A 24,229-nucleotide genomic window follows, 5' to 3' on the forward strand; every position below is an offset into this window, starting at 1 on the left:
GGAAACTAAGGATCCTCAAAGGTAAGCTGACTTGTCCAAGGTCACACAAAGGCTAGAAGTGAAGCTCGGAACTGGTTTAGGTTTCAAGGCTCTTTCTCTACCATGCCATGATGTAAAAGAATGTTCCTGACCTCCAAGCCCTAGAGGTGTCCTGGCTAGTGAGTTTGTTTTGCGGGTTTTTTGGTGAAGGGATGATTTGCAAGGTGTCATATCCTCTCCCACCAGCTTCACAAGAGCAGGAATGGGAACCTGGGTGTGGTCTGCACATGGAGCACATTTTAGAACTATGAACCCATGACTGTCAGATACCAAACTGACAGTCAAGTCAGTTCCCAGACAGGACAGTAACTAATGGTCAGAGTTGGAAACAAGACTTTGGCTTTTAAGCCACTGTTGTCCAAATTGTATCCACTGAGTATTTACCTATTTTTTCCTTCTTCCTTTCAACTCAATATCTCTAATCATACAAAGTCTGAAGTGACTCCAAGGGTATAAAAATGGCAATATTACTATAAAGTGAGGATCCGAATAATTTTAAGTACAGAAATGGAGCTAGGAATGTAATCATGAGCAGGTGTTTCTAATGGCCTCCTGCAAAAAGTAATATCCATCCATCTCAGCACTAATGAAACCATAAAGAAGCAGCTTTTGAAAGATGATGGTTTACTTTAAAAAGACTGTAAAACTGGATGTGGTATAGAATCTCTTCTAAGAGTGTTCCATCTGGCTAATTAATAAAAAGTAAAGATTGTGTATTCCTTAGGCGCACACACACACAAAAAAAAAACAGGCAAAAATGATGACAGTAGTGTGTTTATTAAATTGAGATGCTAGCAGAGAAAGGAGTTTTCTACCCTATGAACTAGATCGTGGACAGTTCGTGGTCCATCAAAAAATCAGGCAATCAGCTGGTACTTTGTGTGGTAGTGTTTTCAAGAGAATTCTGATGACCTAGCAAACTGAAAGTAAAATGGGGAAAATAAGTGAAGAGTTTAACTTGAGGAGATTGGAGAAAACCTAGCAAAGTGACTGGTATCCAGTTGAAACTCAGTCACAGTTTTTTGGGTGGATTGATGGATGGATGAAAAATGGGTGGATAAATAAAGGATGAATGGAATGGATAGATAGAGGATGGATGACGATGGATGGATAGATGGGTTGATGAATGGATGGATGATGAACAGATGGATACACTATATATATATACAGGTAGCTCAGAAACATTTGGACATATGCTCAGTCCAGCCTATTGTTCCTTGGAGTGGCATTCACTTTGTTTCAAATTTTTGTCTGGTTTCCTCCAGACCTCTCAAAGGTACAACTAACTAGCCATAAAATAAAGGCAAATATGATTTCTCCCCACCAAAATCTGCCTACATAAAGCAAGCTGCATCCTGTGGTGATGAGGGGTGGGGCATGCACAGGGCACATAAATGGAAGGGACATTTAGTTTGGAATTTATATGCAAAAAGAAACACATCCAACCAAGACTTTGCAACCTTATCTCCAAATGAAGTTAAATGTATGGTCACAGACACATACCAGTAGGATTGTAAAGAAAGAGAGACTCACTAGCCAGGACACCTGTCAAAATACTCAAAATCTCAAAAAACTCAAAATCAGGATTTTTGTTGCCCTGCTTTGGCCTTTCACTATTTTTAAAATCAAGTGGCAGTTTAAAATAAAGCAGTGGTCCAATCTCCCTCTGTCTTTCCATCATAAGGAAGGAAATGTCAGCCATTTCCAGGGTAGGGACCTGTGCAACAAGAAAGCCTGGGCCTCCGAGATATCTTCCTGTATTGAAATACTCAGCATCAACACTGTTCAACAGGACATTTGAAATTTGAAAAGGGGTAGAAAAGATGGTGGAGTTGGAAGAAAGAAACCAAATAAATGCACAGTTAAAGTAGCAATGACAACCAATGAAAATGATTCGCCTACCATGTTCCAGATAAGAGGGCGTACCTTCCGAGGGGTCAAGCCTCCGAGCCCTCCGCCCATGCTTTGAGTTATTATGGACAAACATATTATCAGAGACTGCCAGGACATGGCCATCCACATTGACTGTCGTAGACACCACGACCTGGAGACAGAAGAGAGAAATGAATGAACATTTTAATATAAAAGCACGGAGGGTAATAAACTCAAGTTAAATAAATAACAGCTGGGAGCTGCAGAAAATTGCATAGCTATTTCACATAATAACTGGTGCTTATGCTGTACAAGTCTAACAAGAGGAGCTATTGATGAGTGGGTCTTTGGCATGGAACGCTTTTGATGCAGTTTTAAGTAAAATTGCACAGTTTATAGTTATACAGCAGAAGGTACACTGTTAACCATAATTTTAACAAGAGGATCTTTATTAGCATATTTTTTTTTTACACAAGGGTGGTTGTGTTTCACCTAAATTACCCTTCAGTTTAGACACTGAAGCAGATATCACAGTTGATCATGCAAATAAAAATCTTTTGAATCTTTAAAATATTCCCCCCACTACCACTGTGTCAGGGTTAAGAGGAGAGAGAAATGAAAAAGAGAGGTTTCAGTGAGAGCTGGGATGCATTTTTCTCTCCTGGGTGTCTTTTTGGGGTTTCTTGTACTTTTTTCTACCCACATTAGTTTAGTTAAGTAGACATCAGACCAAAGCCCCCCTCACCACCACTACCCAAAAATCTTTGCTAATTAAGAGTCTTAGAGCTGTGTTTCAAGGCCAAAAAAAAAGAAGCCTTGGCCCAAGGTACAATCAGATACCCTGGCGGTCCCATAAACTGACTGGAGTTTGCCAGAAGGGACCCAGGCAAAGGTATTTTCTCGGAGAACTTTGACTAAAACAATGAGAAGAAATGACCTACACTTCTCCTTATATTAAATAGGGAAGAGGATTAAAACTGAAACCCACAGAGATATGTTTATTCATGCGACCTCTTACAACCAAATATAATAATTGTCTGTAATTGCAGCTTCAGCGCCCACCTCATGCTTTGACATGGGAAACAGCAATCAGCCGGCTCCCGTTTAATCCACCTATTATGTTGACTAATTAACTTTGCTCGACAGTTTATTTCTTCCTCCATTATCAGCCCCTGTCAGCCGCAAGCACCCTGCAGCATAGGGCGGACCTCAGGCTCTTTGATTGATCACCGATAGATTGACATGCAGATTAATTTAATTAGAATCACCTCACTTGAGAAATGAAAGACAATGGCAAGAGGGCTAATAGATCTGCTCTCATAATGAGGCAAACCTCCAGAGCCAAGGCTGAGGGTTTCTGATTTATTTTTGCTCAATTCCCCAGTTGCTTGGGAAGACTCGCGCTTTAATTGTTCTTGGTTTGGGTGCTTTAATTGTGCTTGGTTTCGAGAGGCATTAGCCCCTGAAGAGGTGAAACTCTTTACAAGGATTGGCACATACTGAGGCCCCAGCTTCTGAAAAGCCTTTTCTCCAAGTTGGGGAAAGGGAACCCTGCCTTCTAGAGTCTTGGGCAATGAGTACTCTGATTTCATCACCTGAGTTGGGTAGAGGGGAAAATGCAGGGCCTGTGAACTGTAAGCCCTGCCTGGAAAAGCAACCCCACTCCCAACCCTGCAGACCCCCACCAATGGATGCCACACTTAAAAGTTCCACTGTCTCCACCTCTTTGACCGCAAAGCATCCTGGTTAAACACAGCAGATTCCCTGCCCCTTTGCCTCCAGGATGGCAACACAATTTTTCTGTTTTCCTTCTGGGCCCTCCCTTCTGCAGACTCAAGGCCCTTCTCCCCCACACCAAGAGGGTCTAGACTTCCTCAGATCCAGGAAGTGGGGTCCCACTCTGGGGTCTCCCAGGGATGACTGTTGGGGGGGCTCCTGTGGGGTCCCCTCCATTCTCCCTCGGGGTCCTCATCAAGATCCAACCCCAAGCAGGACTCGGATCCACACCTGATTTTAGTTTTCACTTCTATTTTACTAAAATGCAAAGTAAACAATTAAGAGAGTCCATTTAGGGACTCAGCGTGTTCTCCTTAGTCATTGTGATATCCAAAATTCCAGCCAGGGCAAGTCATTCGTGGAAGGACACAGTCAGTTCTAAGCAGCAGTTTGCAAAGTGGTTTTTCTCTTTCTTCATGATTGACCAACCAGATGTGACGGCTGGAGGCTCTGTGTGTGCCTCATCAATTATAGGTTAATTTAGAAGGAAGAGAAGGAGAAAGACTAAGAGGAGAAGAAGAAAATTCGCTATTCTTCTATTTTCAAAAAGTACTATGAGTGGCGGCAGAGTCTGTATTATTTAAAGCAACAGAAATTCATTTTTCTTTTCAGTTTAGGTGATGACTTCGTGGGACATTTACAATTATGTAACGGAGCTGGGTCTTTCAAAGAATTTTTGATTTACTACAAGACCACAATTGAGTGGTCACTGGAGTCGTTAGCTGAAGAAACTATAAAAGGAATGACAAACGGTATCTGTTTCCAGTGTCAGGAAATACAGAAAGTGGTTATTCTAGACGTCTGTCTTAAGAAAAAAAAAAAAAAAAAAGCAATGACAATCCAACATGCACCTGTAAGTCAGACTGCTACAGGCTTAAAATATTCAGTATCGTTTAAAGACACTGTCATCTAATTCCTACGTTGAACAAAAACTGAAAACGGTTAGGAAAGAAAACGACACCCCATATGTCTTTCTTTTCTTGGCAAGAGAGGGTTTACCAAGGCCACATGTGTGATAGGATAATTTCATTGAAAGACCAATTATAATTGGAGAAAGATGATACTGAGAATTCTCATGCCTTTAAATTTCTAGAAAATAAACACCTTATATGTTCCTCAAAACTCATAACACCATACATTTTAACATCCTTACCCCAAAATAATTTCTCTCATTCCAATTTGAAATGATTAGAATATAGTTAAATAAAATAAATGCTGCAATTAATCTACAGATCAACTTATAAATACACACACACACACACACATATATAAAATCCTGAAATGCAAAGGGAGCACTGAAAAATCCTTTAAAAATAAGCCTATACTGGGAGGGAAAAGGGCCTTCACAGTTTAAACACAAGATTAATGAGGTGCTGACATGTTCATGCAGGCAAGGGGACAGGCAAGCCTGCCAAATCTTCAACCTTCCCAAATTTTGTCAACAAAACTCAGCTTGAATTTGGGACAGATAAACATGGAAAATGATTTTACATTTGGACTTGACCATCCCTTCCCTTTTCTGCCTTCTTCCTCACTCTGCTGACCCAGGATAAAATGAGGAACAGGTATATTTAAAATTTTATGATATCTGTTATAATTAACATAGTCTAGAATTATACTAATACAGTAACCACACATTTGGCTATTTAAATTTAAACTAATTAAATAAAATTTAAAATTCCATTGTTCCTGAGTTTCCATAGCCATATTTCAAGTGGTCACTAGTCACATGTGGCTGGAGGCTACTATACTAGACAAGGCAGTTACAGAACACTGTCTTCACTGAAGAATGTTCTATTGGACAGGGCTGCTGTAGAATGATTTTGAAATAAATTGTTCCAATTTATTTGTGAGGATGCCCAATTTATTTCTCCTGAAATAAGTATTAAGCTTAGGCATGTTTAGGGTTATATATACGTATTATCATTGTATTTTGGGGGAAGTAAAACTATCTGGGGAAGGAGCATGGCTTTTCAGTATAGCAATCCACAGACATGCTGATGAATACTCAGTGTGTTCCATGGTATTTTCTGTTTGTGTCCAATTCTCCAAGTGACAATATTCAATATGAGGGAATAAAGAGGCCACAACTATACACAGACTTTGAAGATTTTGCAATGAAGTTTTCAATTTCTTGGCTCATTACAATGGTTCACAATTTGCTATCTTATATCCTAGATCTAAATAGACCTAAATGTTACTATTTTTACTATCTCCCCAATCTATTTAGAACTAAAATTCAAAACAAAACTTACAACTTTTGACTCTCAAGCTTTCCTAGCTGATGTGACTTTGGCCAAGTAACTTAACCTCTCTAAGCCCCTGTGTCCCTGACTCTCAAATGGAAATGTTAATAGTACCTAACTCATAAGGTTACTGTGAGGCTTACATTATTTAAAGTGGTTAGTATGGTTTCCAGTTCTCATAGAGCAAATGTTAGCAGTGCTAGCAGAGTTGTTGCTTTGTTGGTGATTTCATCAACAAGTTCAAGAACCTGTGTTGGGCTGATAATCTGAAGCATCTTATTTGCTATAAAGAGGACCCAGCATAAATTGTTATTTTCAATACAAGGATACAGAAATTATTTCTTCTACATTCACTTTTTATTAGTTTAACAATGAAATCTTACAAACTTAAAGACCTTCATGCTCACGACATTTAATTATATAATTTAGACCTCTTGTGAATTGCAAATTTCATGGTTTCTGTACTTTTGCTTTTTATAAACCTTCTGCCTATTAGCCTTTTACATTCTAAACTTGAAATGAAATGAAACCTTATTGCTCTGAAATTAGCTTGTAAATTTTTCTGCATTTTATCAATGCCAGTATATTTTTCCTAATACATCATTTTAATGAAGGATTCTCTAGGAATTTTGTTATTGATTATCATTTCCTTGCTATCATTCTTTAGACTGTCCCTCTCCCCTTCCGATCAAGCAGGATACGCTGTATGTCCCAACTATATTCTCTCAAATTGATGAGGCATAATCTGTCTCATGAGCAGATTTTCAAAAAGACACAGGCAGCTAAATTCAGTGATGAGTGGCAGATCACATTAACAAAAGCAGCAGCTCATGTGGAAGAAGGGGTTAGAACATAGGCCACCAAAAGTTGAAATCTATATCTTTAAACATTTCTAGGGGGATGATTAAGTCATAAAAATATTTTCAGTGTTTAAATTTAGAATATCTTGGTAAGAAGTACCTCTCTCTAAAATATAACATCTTCAGCAACTTAATTTTAAATAACAATTTAAAAATTATAAATCTTGGTTTTTAAGGCTTACATATGATAACTCAGTGTAAGGAAATTAGTGCTAAAGTTGGTCTATTTCATAGCTTCCTTACCTCTGCGTTTAGCTTATTCTATGTTTGCGTTAATTCAGAGCCCTTAATAAAGGTAGGAAACGCACTGGGCTGAAGTACATAAAATTAAAAGGCATTAAGAAGCATTCCCAGAGAAGGCAATAGCACCCCACTCCAGTACTCTTGCTGGAAAATCCCATGGACGGAGGAGCCTGGTGGGCTGCAGTCCATGGGGTCGCTAAGAGTCAGACACGACTGAGCGACTTCACTTTCACTTTTCACTTTCATGCATTGGAGAAGGAAATGGCAACCCACTCCATGTTCTTGCCTGGAGAATCCCAGGGACGGGGAGCCTGGTGGGCTGCCGTCTATGGGGTTGCAGAGAGTCGGACACGACTAGAGCGACTTAGCAGCAGCAGCAGCAAGAAACATTCCATGGAATAGCACTCAGCAATCAAAAGGAATAAACTATTGATACATCTGAATGAATCTCCAGAGAATTATGTCAGGTGAAAAAAGCCAGTATCAAAAGGCTACATACTGCATATTATGAGCTGAATTGTGTCCGCCTCAAAATTCATATGTTGAAGTGCTAACCCTAGAACTTAAGAACACAACTGTATTTGCAGATGGAGCCTTTGAAGAGGTAATTAAGTTTAAAATGAGGTTGTTAAGGTTGGTCCTAATCTAATCTTACTGATATCCTCACAAGGAAAGGAAATTTGGACACACAAGGGTCTCCAGGCAAAGAAAAAAGACCATGTGAAGACGTAGCGAGAAGGTGGCCATCCGCAAGCCAACAAAACCAAGCCTGCCAACACCCTGATCCAGAACTTCCAGCCTCCAGGATTTTGGAAAATACATTCTGGGCCTGTGGTATTTTGTTACCGCAGTCGTAGCAAACTAGTACGCTGCATGATTCTATTTACTACTTCTTGATATAACAACAATTTAGAAATGAAGAACAGAGAAGTGGTTGGCAGAGATTAGGGGCAGAGGGAAGATGGATGTGGAGGCTACATAAGGCCGGAATCTTTGCAGTGATGAAAACGTCTGATATCTTGACTGTAGGGTGACAGATACAGACCTACACGTGACAAAATAGTATAGCACTGAAATATACACATGGATGAGTACAAGCAAAGCTAGAGACATGTGAAGAAGATGAGTGGACTGCATCAATGTTTATATCCTGTATGAATACTGTATGTCATGTCTGACTCTTTGCAACCCCATGGACTGTAGCCCACCAGGCTCCTCTGTCCATGAAATTCTCCAGGCAAGAATACTGGAATGGGTTGCCATTCCCTTCTCCAGGGAGTCTTCCTGACCCAGAGATTGAACCTGGGTCTCCTGGGTTGCAAGCAGATTCTTTACCATCTGAGCAATAGAACAATAGAACACTCTAATACTGGTCAATAATTTTGCAAAATATCACTAATATTAGGGGAAACTGAATAAAGGATACACAGAATCCCTCTGAATAATTTTGTACAACTGCATGTGATTTAACCATCATAGTAATTAAAAAAGTCAACTAAATAAAAGGCATCAGCAACCAGAATGTCCAAAAGATGGATAAATAAACAAACTGGTAATCCACAAAATGGAGGATGATGCAGCAATAAAAAGAAATGTGCTATCAAGGCACAAAAAGACATGAAGAAAACTTAAATGCAGATTGCTAAATGAAAAAAGCAAACCTGTAAAGACTATATACTTCATCATTCCAACTATATGACGTTTTGGAAAAGGGATAACTATGGAGATAGTGGAAAGACCAGTGGTTGCCAGGAGTTTGGGAAGAGGGAAGAAGAGATGAATAGGCAGAGCACAGAGGAACCGGTGGGGGAGGATGGAGATGAAACCATTCTAAACGGCACTGTAATGGTAGACACATATCACGAATCTGTATAAACCCACAGAATGTATAACACAGTGAGTCCTAGGGTAAACTATGGAAATTAACAATAGTATATCAACACTGACACATCAATTGTAACACATGGATCACACTAATGCAAGATGTTAATAAGGGAAACTGCGTAAGGGGCATTAAGGAAGTATATGTGAACTCTCTGCACTTTCCCTTCATTTTTCTGTAAGCCTAAAACTTCTCTACAAAATAAAGTCTACTGGGTCCAACTTCTACCCTCTGCTTCACACAGCCCACATTCTACACCCAACCTATCAACTGAACTACCCTTTACAGGCTTCTCCAATGAGTCCCAAGAGACCCAAGAAATCAGCCAATCTAGTGCCTCCCAACTACGCGCTTTCTAATGTAGCACTGGGGACAAGCCTGCAGAAAGGGTACCCTAATTCATCCATAGGAAGGATGCATATTATAACATGCAGTAACTTGCCTTTGTTGATATGGGATCATATCAGTTCCATGTGGAAACACAGTAATCTCATGCACATGAGAAGCTCAAAATTGTCAGTTTCCATGGCTTTGACTAATTTTAAAATAGAGTGTGATTCTTATTCAATAAATGCAATTAAGTTGGAAGATATGTCACCACAAGAGGTTCATAAGAGAAAATGACAAAAGGAGACCTCAGTAGTTATGATACTGCGAATTTATCCAATTCCTCCTTTTCAGTTCAGTTCACTCACTCAGTCGTGTCTGACAGCTTGGAAAACTGAGACCCAAGAGGCTTAAAAACTTCAAGGCCACAGGATGAATTAAGAGCAGAGGCAAAGTTGAAGGGAAACTTCAGGCTCTAGGTCCACTTCTGGCCTCTTAATCCATGCTCCTGGCTTAGGTCCTCTTTCCCCTAACTGTCTCTTCCAGTACACATCACTGTCTGTCTGACTGACTACACTTTAGGCATTATCTACATAAAAATGGTCTGCAGCAGTTGGGTCTTCATTAACTTTGTCCTTTAAAATCTCCTTGGCTGATATGGAAAGAGATATTCTCTGAAACCAGCTTGATTGCAAGTTTCTATCTGGTTGAAAGATCCCAAATAACTCATTAAAAATTATGGAGGACGCATGAACCTACAGGATGTAACAGAGTGGAACTGCAGGAGTGAGGGACTGAGAAGCTGAATTAAATCCACTCTCTGAGCCTCAAGACAAAAATCTCTCTTCTTTTAACAGTAAGATAAGAATGGACACTTCTAAATCCTTGGATTCCTGTGCTAAACTAATTTGAACCATTAGAAACTAGACTCAGCTTCTGTCTCCTGAACTGTGACACATTGTAGACATAAAAACTCATCATTGATCTGAACTTAGTTTCTCTCTCTGTGGATCAGGATACTTTTGATGCCTTTTAATGTAGTTGTTGGCATTTAACTGGTGCTCCATTTATGTGTTCCCATTGGCCATTTTAAGTAGCAGTGAGCCCAAGTATACATAACTGCCATGCATGCTTTCTGCTTATGGGACCATGGTACACGGACTTGGAAACTGGAAGCAAGAAAACAGCATACAGTCGTCAGTTCAGTTCCCGGGGTCAGATAGTGCTGAGTGTGAACCCCGACTCCATCACTCACTAGTCTGTAACCTTAGATAAGTCATTTAATCATAGGAATAGGTGTCAGGCATCATTTTATGTACTGGAAAAGCAGCAATGACAAAGTATGTGCCCATCAAGAGTTTAGTCTCTGTCCAGAATAAAAAAGAGTTTTTGGACAATAAATAAATAAACAATGAAAGCAAATTTCAGATGGTAAAAAGTTCCAAGAAGAAAATAAAATGAGGAAGGGGGCGAAGCCCAGGCAGGAACTACTTTTAAGCAGATGATTAGGAAGGCCTCTCTAAGGAGGTGACATTTTAGCTGAAATCTGACTATTAAGAAGTAACCAGCCATTCAATGATGTGGCAGAAGAATTTCCAGGGGCATAGGATAGCAAGTGCAAAAATCCTGAGGAAGGAATGAGTTTAGTACATTTGGTGAAGAAAAATGACGGAAGAGAAGGAAGGTCAATGTTCTCATTTGGAGCAAAGTAAACAAGGGAAAGAGGGTGGAAAAACAAATAAAATTATACATGTAAAACACTTAGTACAAGGTCTCACACATAGTAAGAGCTCTGTAAGTTACAACCTAAAAAGTGGAAGAATATAAGAATACCTCTGGGTTGGCAAGTCTCAGTAAGCACCATGCATCCTCAGATCCAATATCCACTGGGCAACACTGATCAAACCAAACACTTCTATGTCTATCCTTTAATATATTTTACATTTTCTTCAATAGCAACTGTACTTAATGTAGGAATTTATTTCCTCTAAGTGCAGAGCTACCACTCATCAAATCCTGGTCATAAGGATTCCTTTTCAGTGATGCATATTTTCTGCCAAGGCCCAGCATAAGGCTCATGCCAAGATACATATTTGCCCAATAAGCTGTGATGGTTTAATATATCAGGTTGAAAATCCACCATTTGTATTTACCATGTTATGTGAATTAATCCTGTATTCTGAAACTATCATTAGAGCTGCTTTCAGTATAATTAATCAGCATGGTGCATCTTGAAATTATTCTGTAGGAAGAGAGTGATTGCGGCTCAGGCCCCTAACATTCTGTTGGTAAAGAATTTAATTGCAAGATGTGCTGTTTGTCAAAACAATATAAGACGGGGGTGGGGAATGGTGGGAGAGAAATAAAAGGGTTGAGAACGTTTCCTTCTTTCTTTAAGTGTCTTTAAAAGCAGACCGAAACTGCAGAGAATGGGCATATATTTTAAGAATCCTCTAATCATACCCTGTGGGCTTCTGAATAAATAAGAAGGATTCTCCAAAATTTATAGAATTCACCAAAGAAGGGGGGAAAGCAGAGAGTTGCCTTTTAATGTCATTAACTACGTCATCACTTTTGAAAGACCACACATTTTTTGGTGGGAATTTGGGAAGAAAAACCTGATAGTTTCTCCTCATATTTCTTACCAACCCCCATTCCAAATGATGAGTAAGCAAAAGAAAATTGTTCGTCTCAGATAAACACAAGACAAACATGAATTTTGGGCTTGCTGCTCTCTCTGCTCAGAAAATTCTCCTGGCTCTTCTCAAAATGACTTATTGTTATCCATTAGCTCTGAGCTTAAGAGTCCCCTCCTCGAAAGTTTTCCTTGGTCACCTGCTTTTCAAGTATGTTCCCATCCCCCATCCCACACTGGTGTTCTCTCTCATAATACCCTGCTTCACTTCCTTAAAGCAATAATTGAAATTTTTATTTTATTTTATATAAATTTATTTATTTTAATTGGAGGCTAGTTACTTTACAATATTGTACTGGTTTTGACAGTGTAGCAACTGAAGGTCACTGTTCCCCATATAACTATCTTTTCTTCTTGGACAGTACAACCAGACATTTTCAGGCCTCTCTGTGGTCATACCTGGCTGTGTGACAGACTTCTAGCCAGTAGAATGTGGGCAGATTTGACAAGAATCGTTTCTAAGACGAGGTTTTTAAGCCCACAAGCCCCTCCATGCACTCTTTACCCTTCAGCTGGATGTATGGAGACAATAAGGTTCTAGGGGGTGGTGGAGACTACTTCACATACAAGAGCTACTCACCCACCAGGAACACTTGCCTTATACCATTATGTTAGGGATAAACAACCTTCTGTTGAAGGTGATCCATTAAATCTTCTTTGGTCTGTTTGTTACAGCAGCTACTATTATCCTAACTAATAGATGCCAACTAGAATTTAAGTTTCACTACAGCAGACACTCCATCTTTCCTGTTCTTATCACAATATACTCAACCACCTACCAGGTCAATAAATACTACTGAGTGCAGGCATGCATGCATAAACAAGCATATCTTACATTTATGTTCACATGTAGTTACAGATCTAACATTTATACACAGATACAGATTCACAGCCTATGGAAAACTTTGTTAAAGCAATAAGATGAATTTGGAAATTTACTTCCCAGTTTTCCAGGTATTACGGTATCTACTGTGATGACAGCTTGTACCCAGTTCTTGTTCCTCCCCTCACCTCCCCGCTCTGCCAGCCCCAACAAGGGAAGCTATTGATAAGGATTTAAATCTTAAGCTTGAATTGTCTAGCTCCCGTCAGTTAAAAACCAGACCCGTGACATGGTTTTAACACACTCCTTTGACATTAGCATCTTTTTAGTGTCAAGATGAAGAAACAGGCTCATTTAGTCACAGGGAAATTCTCCCCGTCAGGAGAGAGAGCTGTCTCCATCCACCGCCTTCCCTCCTGCTCTCTTTCTCCCGTCGTCCCCACACCCACAGAACTGAATGAAGCCTGTATCCACTGTTGTATTTAAGCAAGTTTGTTACCCTAACCACAGCCTGGGGATTTCAAAAGAAAACATCAATTATAAGCTTAAAAATAAAAAGATTGTACCAAATTCTCTACAAGGCTTATTCCATACTGCCTGAAACTATGAATACAGCCGAGCTCTGCAGAAAGTGATGAATTTCTCAAAAATGCTAAGGTCACACTAAATTGATATGACCTGTGTAATTAAGCAGTCTCTGTTTACACACCAGAAGCTCAGCTGCTGTGAGGCTGAGTTTGCTTGACAGAATGTCTTTACATGTCAAGAGATCAACAACCTTTCTTATGTCCTCCTCAGTCACCTACACAGGCCCCTGATTGCTGTTCAGAGGAGACGCACCCTGGCCTGGCTGCATGAAGATCAGTGGGCCTGGGGAGCGGGACAAGGGAGAAAGTGGCATCCCTAACAGGTAGGGGGAGCCCACTGGACAGGCAGGAGGGCATGCCTTCCCTCAGACGTCTCTGGGCCTTGGGTTTTCAGTGTCACTGGGAAAAGCCACATTGAGATGTAAAGAGGGGAAGGGAGTCTTCTCATGCCAACATGACACTCTCTCACTCCCCTCAGAGGCAACAGTGACATCAAAATATTTGAAACCAGCTTTCCAATTAGCGTACTATGAGAAAAATGAGGAAAATCATATGTTTGCTCATGGGAAACCTTCCACCAGCGCTTCTAGGGCTCATCTCTGCCAGCCAGCACAGCTGCACAGAAACTCATCCTCCCCCTTTTGGTTTAGTCCTAAGAGCTGGGAACGTCAATATGATTTCCAAATGAGTGCTCCGAGCCATCAGGGGTGCCTGGATTCAGGCTTCATTTGTTGAAGGGTCTTTCTTGCCCTGGAGAACTGGCCAAAACCTCTACCAATTAGGTGAAGCTCAGGCAGTCTTAGGAGCAATAACCTCTTTCTCTAAAGTTCACATGAGTAAACACTGACCAGCACTGTGGCTATAATCAGAAACAGTGCTCGAGTTTTCCCCCTTCTGCACAACTCCACAGTCTGCGTGATGGATATATTGGAATCCCAGTGTTCTTCAGGCAGCTGGCATCCTTAGGTTCTACTCAGAGCAAACACCCTTTTGAACACTGTTCCTTGACTTCCCTGGGATTCTAATACTATTCACAAGTACTCACTGGGCTCTCAGATGTAGAGAGACCTCCTTACTGCCTCCCTATGTATCTGCCTAAAGGCTGTGGACAAGTTCTTTACTGTTGCACCACATTAGAGAACATCTGGGTCAGATCGACTGGGTTGAATCGCTGCCTCAGGACTTAGTAGATGTGTGACTTTGGGCAAACTGCTTAACTTTCCTAAACTTCACGTACCTCATTTGTAAAGTGGAAGTAATTCCTATTTGCATGACCCTAATTCCTGTTTGGATGTGAAGATAAATATGGTAACTCATATAAAATAGCACAAAACTGCTCACAAAAGGACACCATAATTGTTAGCTTCATCATCGTCATCATTACAGGCAATGTCCATAGATGTCTATCAAGATACATACATGGACTCATACATTTATACATATAAATACGAATGCAGACCCAAATATAAATGGTCATCTCCCTAACACTTAATACAGTTAGAAATGAACCAAGACAAGGAACACAGGAAGAAAAGCAAGCTTGAGGCAGAGGCCCACACAAAAAATGAGGCTGACAATGGTGTTTAGAGCACTGAGTTGCAGTTGCTAGATACGTCCAACAGTGCATAAGACCACGTGCTAACCATGTAAAAGTGATGATTCATGAAATACGCAAATGTACGCAAATACAAAACAAAATGTCAGTGCTCATTCTGCCACAGGCTCCCTCTTTCCTCTCCCAGTAAGTAGGAAGTCGGTGACAGGAATAAAGTGGGTTAAATTTGAGCTCCAATAAGGAATTTGTCATTGCTGATAGAGACAGAGCTCTTCTTTGACACAAAGACTGACTCTGTAGTGGTCAAGGTAGCAGCCCCTACTGGGAAAGGTCCACCTACTTTAGGATCAGTTGGAGAATACTGAGAAAGAGCATTGTCAAGGCTGGACCTTGTGTTGGGCAACTTTCAAGTGTAATCAAAGGGTGCACTCTTTGGGACAGCAGCACTGTCTGCAGGAGAGTATGTCAGAGGTCGTCAGGGATAGGACTAAACCAGTGATTCCCAACCAGGGGAAATTCTGCATCCCCTTCCCCACAGGGGACGTTTGTCTATGTCTGGAGACATTTTAGTGTCTCTCATGACTGCAAGGGGTGGAGGATGGTTTCTCTACTGGTATCTGGTGGGTAAAGGCCAGTGATTCTGGCTAAATATCCTTTGACACACAGAACAAATCCACCTCCCTCCCAACAAAGGCTTATTCAGTCTAAAGTGTCATTTCTGCCCAGGCTGAGAAACCCTATGCTCAATTATTGGCCCAGCTTTAGTTTATAGCAAATATTTTCTTCAAAATCGTACATTTATTTTTTTTTAAGTTTATTTATTTTAATTGGAGGCTAATTACTTTACAATATTGTATTGGTTCTGCCACATATTTTATCTTTTGCAAATTTGTTATGCTTTCAAAGTACTGTCCTTTGTGAAATAAGAATCATCATTTTTACTCCATTTTACAGTAGAGGAAATTGAGGTTTTGCGGAAGTCTAACTCATGCCTCCTTGTCTCAGTAGCCCTTCTACTCAACAAAAAATAACTACTTTGTCTGAAAAAATAAAGCTTTCTAGACATTCTCAAAAATAACAGACTGAGTTGGTTCTCATCTCATCCAAAAGCTACATTCCTATAATTCAAAGCTTTCAGACATTTCACTAGCAGGTCCTGCAAGGGAAAATAAGGCCCCTGAAATCTTACACACACTCTCTTTAGATTCCCAACATTACTGAAGACCATCTCTAACTCTGCCACTCTGTGAAGCACAGCCAGGTCGGTCCTAGTATTCGTAAGGCATCATACATGTCTAGACACATTTATTATATGTTATGAATTGGTTCATGTCTGGACATGGCTTGTTCCTAACCCAAGCTTGGTCAAAGGAGATACATGGCCCATTTCAAGGCCAAGGTAAGTAACACAGTTTATATGAAACTCATTCTCACATTTTAAGACACTTAGCAACACATATTTAACAGCATCACATGTTGCACCAGCAAAGATGCTCCAACTCAACACAAAAATGTCCTGGGTATGAATGAGAGCACCCAAGTCTGCCCACTTGGTCAGAAGCTCCCCAGGAAAGACATTTTCCAGGAAACTAGGCATCTAGGGGTTCTCCCCATTCATCTGTCAGGACAAAAGGTGGCAAGCCCAAATGATTTCCAGAACTGTTCAGAATCTCAGGGGCAGGGGTCTTCTTTTTACTGAATTTGTTCTTTCATGAGACTACTAAGTCCCACCTATTAAAAAAAAATAATTATCTTGGAGACTAAGAGATCTTGACATCCAAAAATTAATGCCCAGAATCATCCTTTCCCTTTCTCCCATCAGAGAATGTGCAGAGAAAATTTGTCCAGATCCTCTCAGAGATCCTATATTTCAATCTACACTTAAAGCAGACTAACTCCACCTAAGAACATACTTTAAACTCCCAAGATATTTTCACTGACAGACCACATGGGCATCCATAGATGGACACATCATTACTCTGGTGAAGAAACTAACACTGACCAAATGAGTTAGTCATAAAATTAGATGGAGAGCAACATAAGGGTCTAGAACCTTGCTACTCCAAGTGTGGTCCATGGCTTTGCCCATCACTTGGGAGCTTGTTAGAAAGGTAGAATTTCAGGCCCACCGCAGACCTCAATTAGCAGTTTAACAAGATCCCCAGAGGATTCTCGGCACTTTAGAGTTTGAGAAGCACGTACCTAGAATTTAGCAACCTTTCCTAAAGCCTAACCACCATTCTGTGTTTTGGAAGTTAACAAATGTATTTTCACATATTTTTCCTCTAGTAAATGTATAATTATATGAGGTTAACATACCACTAAAGCTTTAAATGGAGGCAGATCTGACTGATGCTTGAAGACATTTATATGGGCTGAACAAGGACATTTCTCAAACAGACTGAATGTCACCCATACTGCCCTACACCCTGCTTCTTCAGAGATCCACTTTTAATAAGATAATTACTAATAATCTCCAAGATTGGAAAAGGAAAACAAGAGAAAGGAAGGAGGAAAGTGACGTAATTCCAAAACAGCACAAAGCTCCTATCGACCAGTTTTCTACCTGTAGAACTTTAGGCGAAGACTTCATCATTTGTATGTGCTTCACTTAACCTGCAGTGGTTTAAGCTAGTGGTCCCCAACATTTTTGGCACCAGGTACGAGTTTCATGGAAGACAAATTTTTCCATGGACAGGGTGAGGAGGGGGTAGTTTCAGGATGATTCAAACACATAGCATTTACTGTGCACTTTATTTCTATTACTATTATATCAGCTCCACCTCAGATCATCCAGCATTAGATCCTGGAGGTTGGGGAGCCCTGGTTTAAGCCTATGAGTCCGTTCGGGAAGCCAGACGAGGCTCAAAGGGTACCACTGTCTCAACCACTGAACGCAGGTGGCTCAGTCCTAATCCTTCTCTAATTAAAACAACAACTTGTAGAGAAAAGACACCTAGGGACCCAAACTCACCTGCTTGTCACCTCTGGGAAAACAATGATACAATGATACTCTGGATCTTCTCCACCTAAGACTTCTTTTACCCTCTCCTGATACTCATGTTATTATTCAGGTATAAGAAGGACAAGACAGACCCACCTGGAATCTCCGCATGTCACGTGGGTTTCCCGCATTCTTTAGGCAATTTTGGTTACATTTGAGGAAAAATTTCAAGAAGAACCTGTGAAGAAACAAATTACCATGGTTAGCATTTCAGTCCTCCACAGAAGGGGAAAAAAAAAAAGTAGTAAGTCACTTCCGGGTTGTGCATTCTATTCTCTGGGCATTTTCTGAAACATTCAGAATGACGTTAGAGCCAGCCAGTACTTGGTTTAAAGCTTTAGTCTTCATTTCACACCCAAGTTAGACATTCTATATGAAGAGAATGCTCTCCGTGGCGCCAACAGATCTCACAGAAGAATTAAGCCCCCAAGGAAGTATTTTCACTCATAGAGAGGCTAAGTCTTCCCTATAATTTAAGGCAGGTTCCAATTGGAGATAATTGCCTGAGAATTACTCATGGTCCCCAACAACAACATGTAATTTAAGCCCCGTAAATTCACAGATGATGAACCAGCAAAATACATGCTGGATGAATATAAGGACAAGGTAAACACTTTTTATCCGAGCATCTCCAAGTAAAACATTCTGATAGGAGTGCTTATGAGAAGATTCACATACTGACTAAAGTCCATTGATTTCTCGAACATGAAAGGGAAAGTGAAGTTGCTCAGTCATGTCTGACTCTTTGTGACCCCGTGGACTGTAGCCCGCCAGGCTCCTCTGTCCATGGGGATTCTCCAGGCAAGAATACTGGGCTGGGTTGCCATTTCCTTCTCCAGGGGACCTTCCTGATCCAGGGATCAAATCTGGGTCTGCCTGCATCTTTACCCTTTGAGCCACCATGGAAGCCCAAGTAAAATATTCTGATAGGAGTGCTTATGAGAAGATTCCCATACTGACTAAAGTCCACTCATTTCTTGAACATATCCCATATGTTTTCCTTACATGCCAGCTATAAACAAAAGCTATTTATGATAGAAGAAGGAATGTCCTGCTTCACAGCCACCTTGATCTCTGAATTGATTCCATAATGAGATCCATGGTTTTACTGGCTAGGGTGACCAAAGGTCTCAATTTGCCAGGAACTATACTAGTTTACCAGAGAAGGCAATGGCACCCCACTCCAGTACTCTTGCCTGGAAAATCCCATGGATGGAGGAGCCTGGTAGGCTGCAGTCCGTAGGGTCACTAAGAGTCGGGCACGACTGAGCGACTTCACTTTCACTTTTCACTTTCATGCATTGGAGAAGGAAATGGCAACCAACTCCAGTGTTCTGGCCTGGAGAATCCCAGGGACAGAGGAGCCTGATGGGCTGTCGTCTGTGAGGTCGCACAGAGTCGGACACGACTGAAGTGACTTAGCAGCAGCAGCATACTAGTTTACACCAGCTGTACTACTGTAAGTGTGAATAGTTCAAACCAGTCAATCTTAAAGGAAATCAACCCTGAATATTCATTGGAAGGACTGATGCTGAAACTGAAGCTCAAATACTTTGGCCACCTGATGCGAAGAGCCAACTCACTGGAAAAGACCCTGATGCTGGAGAAGATTGAAGGCAGAAGGAGAAGAGGGGATGACAGAGAATGAGATGGCTGGATGGCATCACTGACTCACTGCACATGAGTTTGAGCAAACTCTGGGAGATAGTGAAGGACAGGGAAGTCTGGAGTGTTGCAGTCCATGGGATCACAAAAGAGTCTGAGCTACTGAGCAACAACAACAAAATGAATAGTACGCACTTTAACTTTTAAAAGTGTCCTGCACTGGGTGATAAATTAGATGAGTTATTTCTACCTTTCTGTGAATCAGGAGAGTTATTTCTATATTTCTTAGGTGGGAGTTGTTGAAGTTCATCGTGGAAAGGCAGCATGATCAAAAGTGTCCGATCAGGGCATTCTTGTTAGTTACCTAAAATTAAACCTCTCGATCCACCTACTAATATGTTTGGGGAAAGCAGCATTTTAAAAGCTGCTGGAAGTTCTTCATTCCTTTTTACTTTTAGGGATGTGGACTTCAGGCCCACTTTCCCAAAATATTACAATGCATTAAAATGTTGCTCAGTTAAATTCTCATAGGAATTTTCCTGTCGTCACCTTTTTCCCCATTTCAAGTCCACACTGCAGTAAAATTCCTACTTGAATACACATAATTTGTGAGGAACTATCAAGCTGAAATGTCTGGATTTAGCTCTGAGTATAAAGTCTATCAACCAAATAGCACCTCTATAATGAGAGCACAGCACAGAGAAGCACCAAATTTAGGCAATTTCTGAAAACCAGACTAAGCGATGTCCCAACAGAATCTCTCTCCTCCCCAGTCTCTCAGACTCTGCCAAGAGGGAAGTATGGCATGGGAATAACTCTTTGAAGAGAGACAATGACTTTGTCAACCCCTAAAATCACATTTTAAAATGTAAACATCTTCCTGAAACAGCTCTTTCAACATCATGCAACGTTCAACTGTCCATCAATAAGACCTGGCTTCTGAACAATCCTTCATCCCTACTTCCAGGTTCTGTTCACAAAGTTTATCAATCTTTCTGAACAAGATAAATGACTCATGGCACACTGCTGAGCCCAGCTGCGTAAAATAAAATCCAGCTCAAAGAGCAACACTGGCCTACCTGGCCACGTGCAATAGGGGAATCTGGGGACAGGAGAGGGGTTTGAGGGCGTGGTCCCAATCCTAAGTGTCTCTGCACTGTCCCCACCTCTGAACTCGCAGACAGCAAGTGCCAGGAGCCCTAGCGACCACACATTACTGCTGGAAACTGTCTGATGTGGTAGAGGTCAGGGATAGTGAGTCTGCCATCTTGACCGGGCTCAAGCTTACATCCAAAGACACCTAAAGTGTGAAAACTGCCTGCTTCTTTCAAGCACAGCTGGTTGGAAGAGGATATTTAAAAGCCACACAAACCCCAGGACAGGGCTGATTATCACTAAATTGACAGTAAGAGTCGGCTTGGGATGATAGAAAAGCCATGACCCTTAAAAATATTCAGAATGAGATCCCCATCAAATTCTGACAGATACAGCTGTGTGACTTTTGATAAAGAGCTGAACTTTCCTGCACCACACTTCTTACCTAGAATCTGGGTATAATATCAGTCCCTATCATAGAAGGTGACTAAGAAAATTAACTGCAATGATACATAGTGTCTGGAACATAGTACACATAGTGATGGTGGCTGTCATAATAATAATATCTTTCATGTATTAGGTGCTTACTTTGTGTTCAGAAAGCTGAGAACTTCAAATATATTTTCCCATTCAAGCCTCCTAAATAACCTCTACCTTTAATCCCATTTTACTGATGAGGAAACTGAGGTACAGAGAATATAAATAAGTTGCCCAAAAGTTATTAAATGTGGATCAACTCAAATTTGCACAGAGCCTGTGCTTTTAACCATTGTGCTACAGTAGTTTTAATAATCACAGAAGTAGTGCATTGTTGATATTAATAGTAATTGTACCATGAACAACAATGGTACAATGTACCACAATGGCAACTGCACAAATAAGAGTAATCATAAGAGTAATTATTAGTACCATTGTACCATTGTTTCCACGCTAGCAACCTGAACACTGTGGAGGGAGACGTCGCTGCCATTCTCCATCCAGTGGGCACCCCACTCCCACACCTGGTTCTCCAGGACTGATAGATAATATTCGCCGCCTGTGTATGTTTAAAGCCATTTGAGCCAGACACAACAGCCAGATTCAGGTTGTGTTGGAAGGAGCTGTCAGCACACCCTCTGACATCTTCAAGTCAGACAACTGCTAGCCACCATGAGGGGGTCCATCTGGTGCCAAAATGGATTTTGAAAGGCAGGCAAACAGGACGTTAGCTCTGCCAGAGAAACAGAATCAAGGGAGCAGGGGATCTTCTGCCTCGGCGATGAGCCGGGCGAGGCGCCTGTCACCAGCCCATCGTTAGCACAAAAGCTATGCTGGGCACAAACCAGATCCCCGTTACCCCAAGCTGCCCTGTCACTTGGCACGCTGGCAGCATCTTCTGCCCGCCCTCTCGACAGCGGATCCCTCGCTGAAACTGAAGGCTTGACCATCTGTTGTGGGGAAGAGACAGCGTCAACTGGTGCCTGAGGCCTCACACAAGCCCTTATGTGGCAAAGACACTCGGAAGGGCCAGTTCTGTTGGAGAAAGCCAGCCCTACCCCAGGGGGAGCATCAGGAATTCTTTCAAAGTTTTCCCCCAAGTAGATGCCAAATGTCTGACCCTTTCAGATCACACTTCCTTAAAGGAACTGCAAGGAGTTAGAAGCAGGAGTTAAAAATATCCCCACCGAAAGATGGAGTTAGATGTGGCACACAAATTTTTTTTGGGGGGGGGTGGTTTATCAGGCTGTTTTGAAGGCATCTGTAAACCTGGGGACACATGCACATCTGCTGGTCTGCTGAGAAGATATCAGATTCCAAGGAGGAGGGGGGCTTTGAACAAAGGGGAGGTTAGCGTAACTCAAAACCACACTTTTGTCTACCAAATTACCACATTTTGTGTGGCGGGTGTGTTTGATAAAGTTGTTGTCAGGGAAAAAGAGTGCACAGCCTTATCCCAACCGTGGGAAACTGACCCAAGGCAAGACAAAGCCCCCATTGACCCCTTAGCGTTCCAGAAGTCCATAAACTACAGGAAACAGCCCAAGAAGGACCCAACTCCAGGCTTTTTTATTTTTTTGGATGGGGGAAGGAGTGGCAAGAAACCTGACACCTTTCCATTAACTTTCAATACAAATAATATTTTGTGGTCATACAGTGTTACATTATTCAAAACACTTCTAGCCTCCGAATCTCACTGAATCCTCACAGAAGTCCTACAGTTAGGCAGCTCAGGAATGCTCAACCCTTGTGAAAGGCAAAAAATAAATAAATAAATAAAACAACTAAGATTCAACAAAATTAAGATATTTATTGAAAGACAAATCTAAACTAATACCCTATATATTGGCCCAAAGGACTCACTAATGTATGAGTTATCTCTGTGGATTACAGGACTTTATAAGTGACCTAAACCAACACTGGGCCTACCTTCTTCACCATGTACGTGGGAAAATTGAGAGGGCAGGAACACGATAATACTCACAGAGTTACAGTCGTTCTGAGAGCAAAAACTATTAATCCACATGTCTCGACTTCTAACTGCATGATTTTTCCAATGTAGTGTTAGTTTTTCAAAAGCCAACCCAATAAGAGCTCAACACTGGAGCTACTGCATTTTGCAGTCTACTATTTCCATTATGAAGGGCTTCTCTGGTGGCTTAGTGGTAAAGAATCTGCCTGCAATGCAGGAGACTTGCAGAAGACACGGGTTTGACCCCTGGGTTGGAAAGATTCCCTGGAGGAGGAAATGGCAACTTGCTCCAGTATTCTTGCCTAGAGAATCCCATGGACAGAGGAGCCTGGCAGGCTACAGTCCATGGGGTCGGAAAGAGTTGGACATGAGTAAGCAACTGAGAAGGCAATGGCACCCCACTCCAGTACTCTAGCCTGGAAAATCCCATGGACAGAGGAGCCCGGTAGGCTGCAGTCCATGGGGTCGCCAAGAGTCGGATATGACTGAGCGACTTCCCTTTCACTTTCATGCATTGGAGAAGGAAATGGCACCCCACTCCAGTATTCTTGCCTGGAGAATCCCAGGGACGGGGGAGCCTGGTGGGCTGCCGTCTATGGGGTCGCACAGAGTCGGACACGACTGAAGTGACTCAGCAGCAGTAGCAGCAAGCAACTGAATACACACATACACACACCTCCATTAGGAAAGTGACAGTCATAAAACCCAGTGACACTCTAATGGAAGTTGTGTTTCAGTTCACCAACGAGGCTAATGTACGACATTACCCTCACTGAACGTTACTGAACTGAACACACATATTTGTAGAACATAACTGCTTATTCAATGATTTCCCTGTATCACATTTTACCAACCAAGAGATATTCAGCATAAGGAGTAGTTTCCATGTGACGAGCACAGTGCTAGATACCAAAGGTACCACTAATACTACAACTAAGTCGCTTCAGTCGTGTCCGACTCTGTGCGACCCCATAGATGGCAGCCCACCAGGCTCCCCCATCCCTGGGTTTCTCCAGACAAGAACACTGGAGTGGTTTGCCATTTCCTTCTCTAGTGCATGAAAGTGAAAAGTGAAAGTGAAGTCGCTCAGTCATATCCGACTCTTGGCGACCCCATGGACTGCAGCCTACCGGGCTCCTCCGTCCATGGGATTTTCCAGGCAAGAGTACTG

At 41.5% G+C, this 24,229-nt stretch overlaps 1 protein-coding gene across 10 annotated transcripts in view; it reads right to left on the minus strand.

The window, feature by feature from the left end:
* Positions 1-24,229, minus strand: part of EBF1 (EBF transcription factor 1) — a 427,899-nt gene that overhangs the window by 132,350 nt on the left and 271,320 nt on the right. For 6 of the 10 annotated variants that reach the window (XM_061424214.1, XM_061424215.1, XM_061424220.1 and 3 more), the window contains 2 exons: positions 18,006-18,087; positions 1,942-2,083 (listed from right to left, as the gene is read on the minus strand). In XM_061424214.1, coding sequence (XP_061280198.1) covers positions 1,942-2,083; positions 18,006-18,087 — 224 coding nt within the window. The remainder of the gene's footprint in view (positions 1-1,941; positions 2,084-18,005; positions 18,088-24,229) is intronic. The other 4 variants (XM_061424217.1, XM_061424216.1, XM_061424221.1 and 1 more) reach the window with 1 other exon arrangement.

This window comes from Bos javanicus, chromosome 7 (genome assembly GCF_032452875.1).
Source record: "Bos javanicus breed banteng chromosome 7, ARS-OSU_banteng_1.0, whole genome shotgun sequence".
Classification (NCBI taxonomy): Eukaryota; Metazoa; Chordata; class Mammalia; order Artiodactyla; family Bovidae; genus Bos; species Bos javanicus.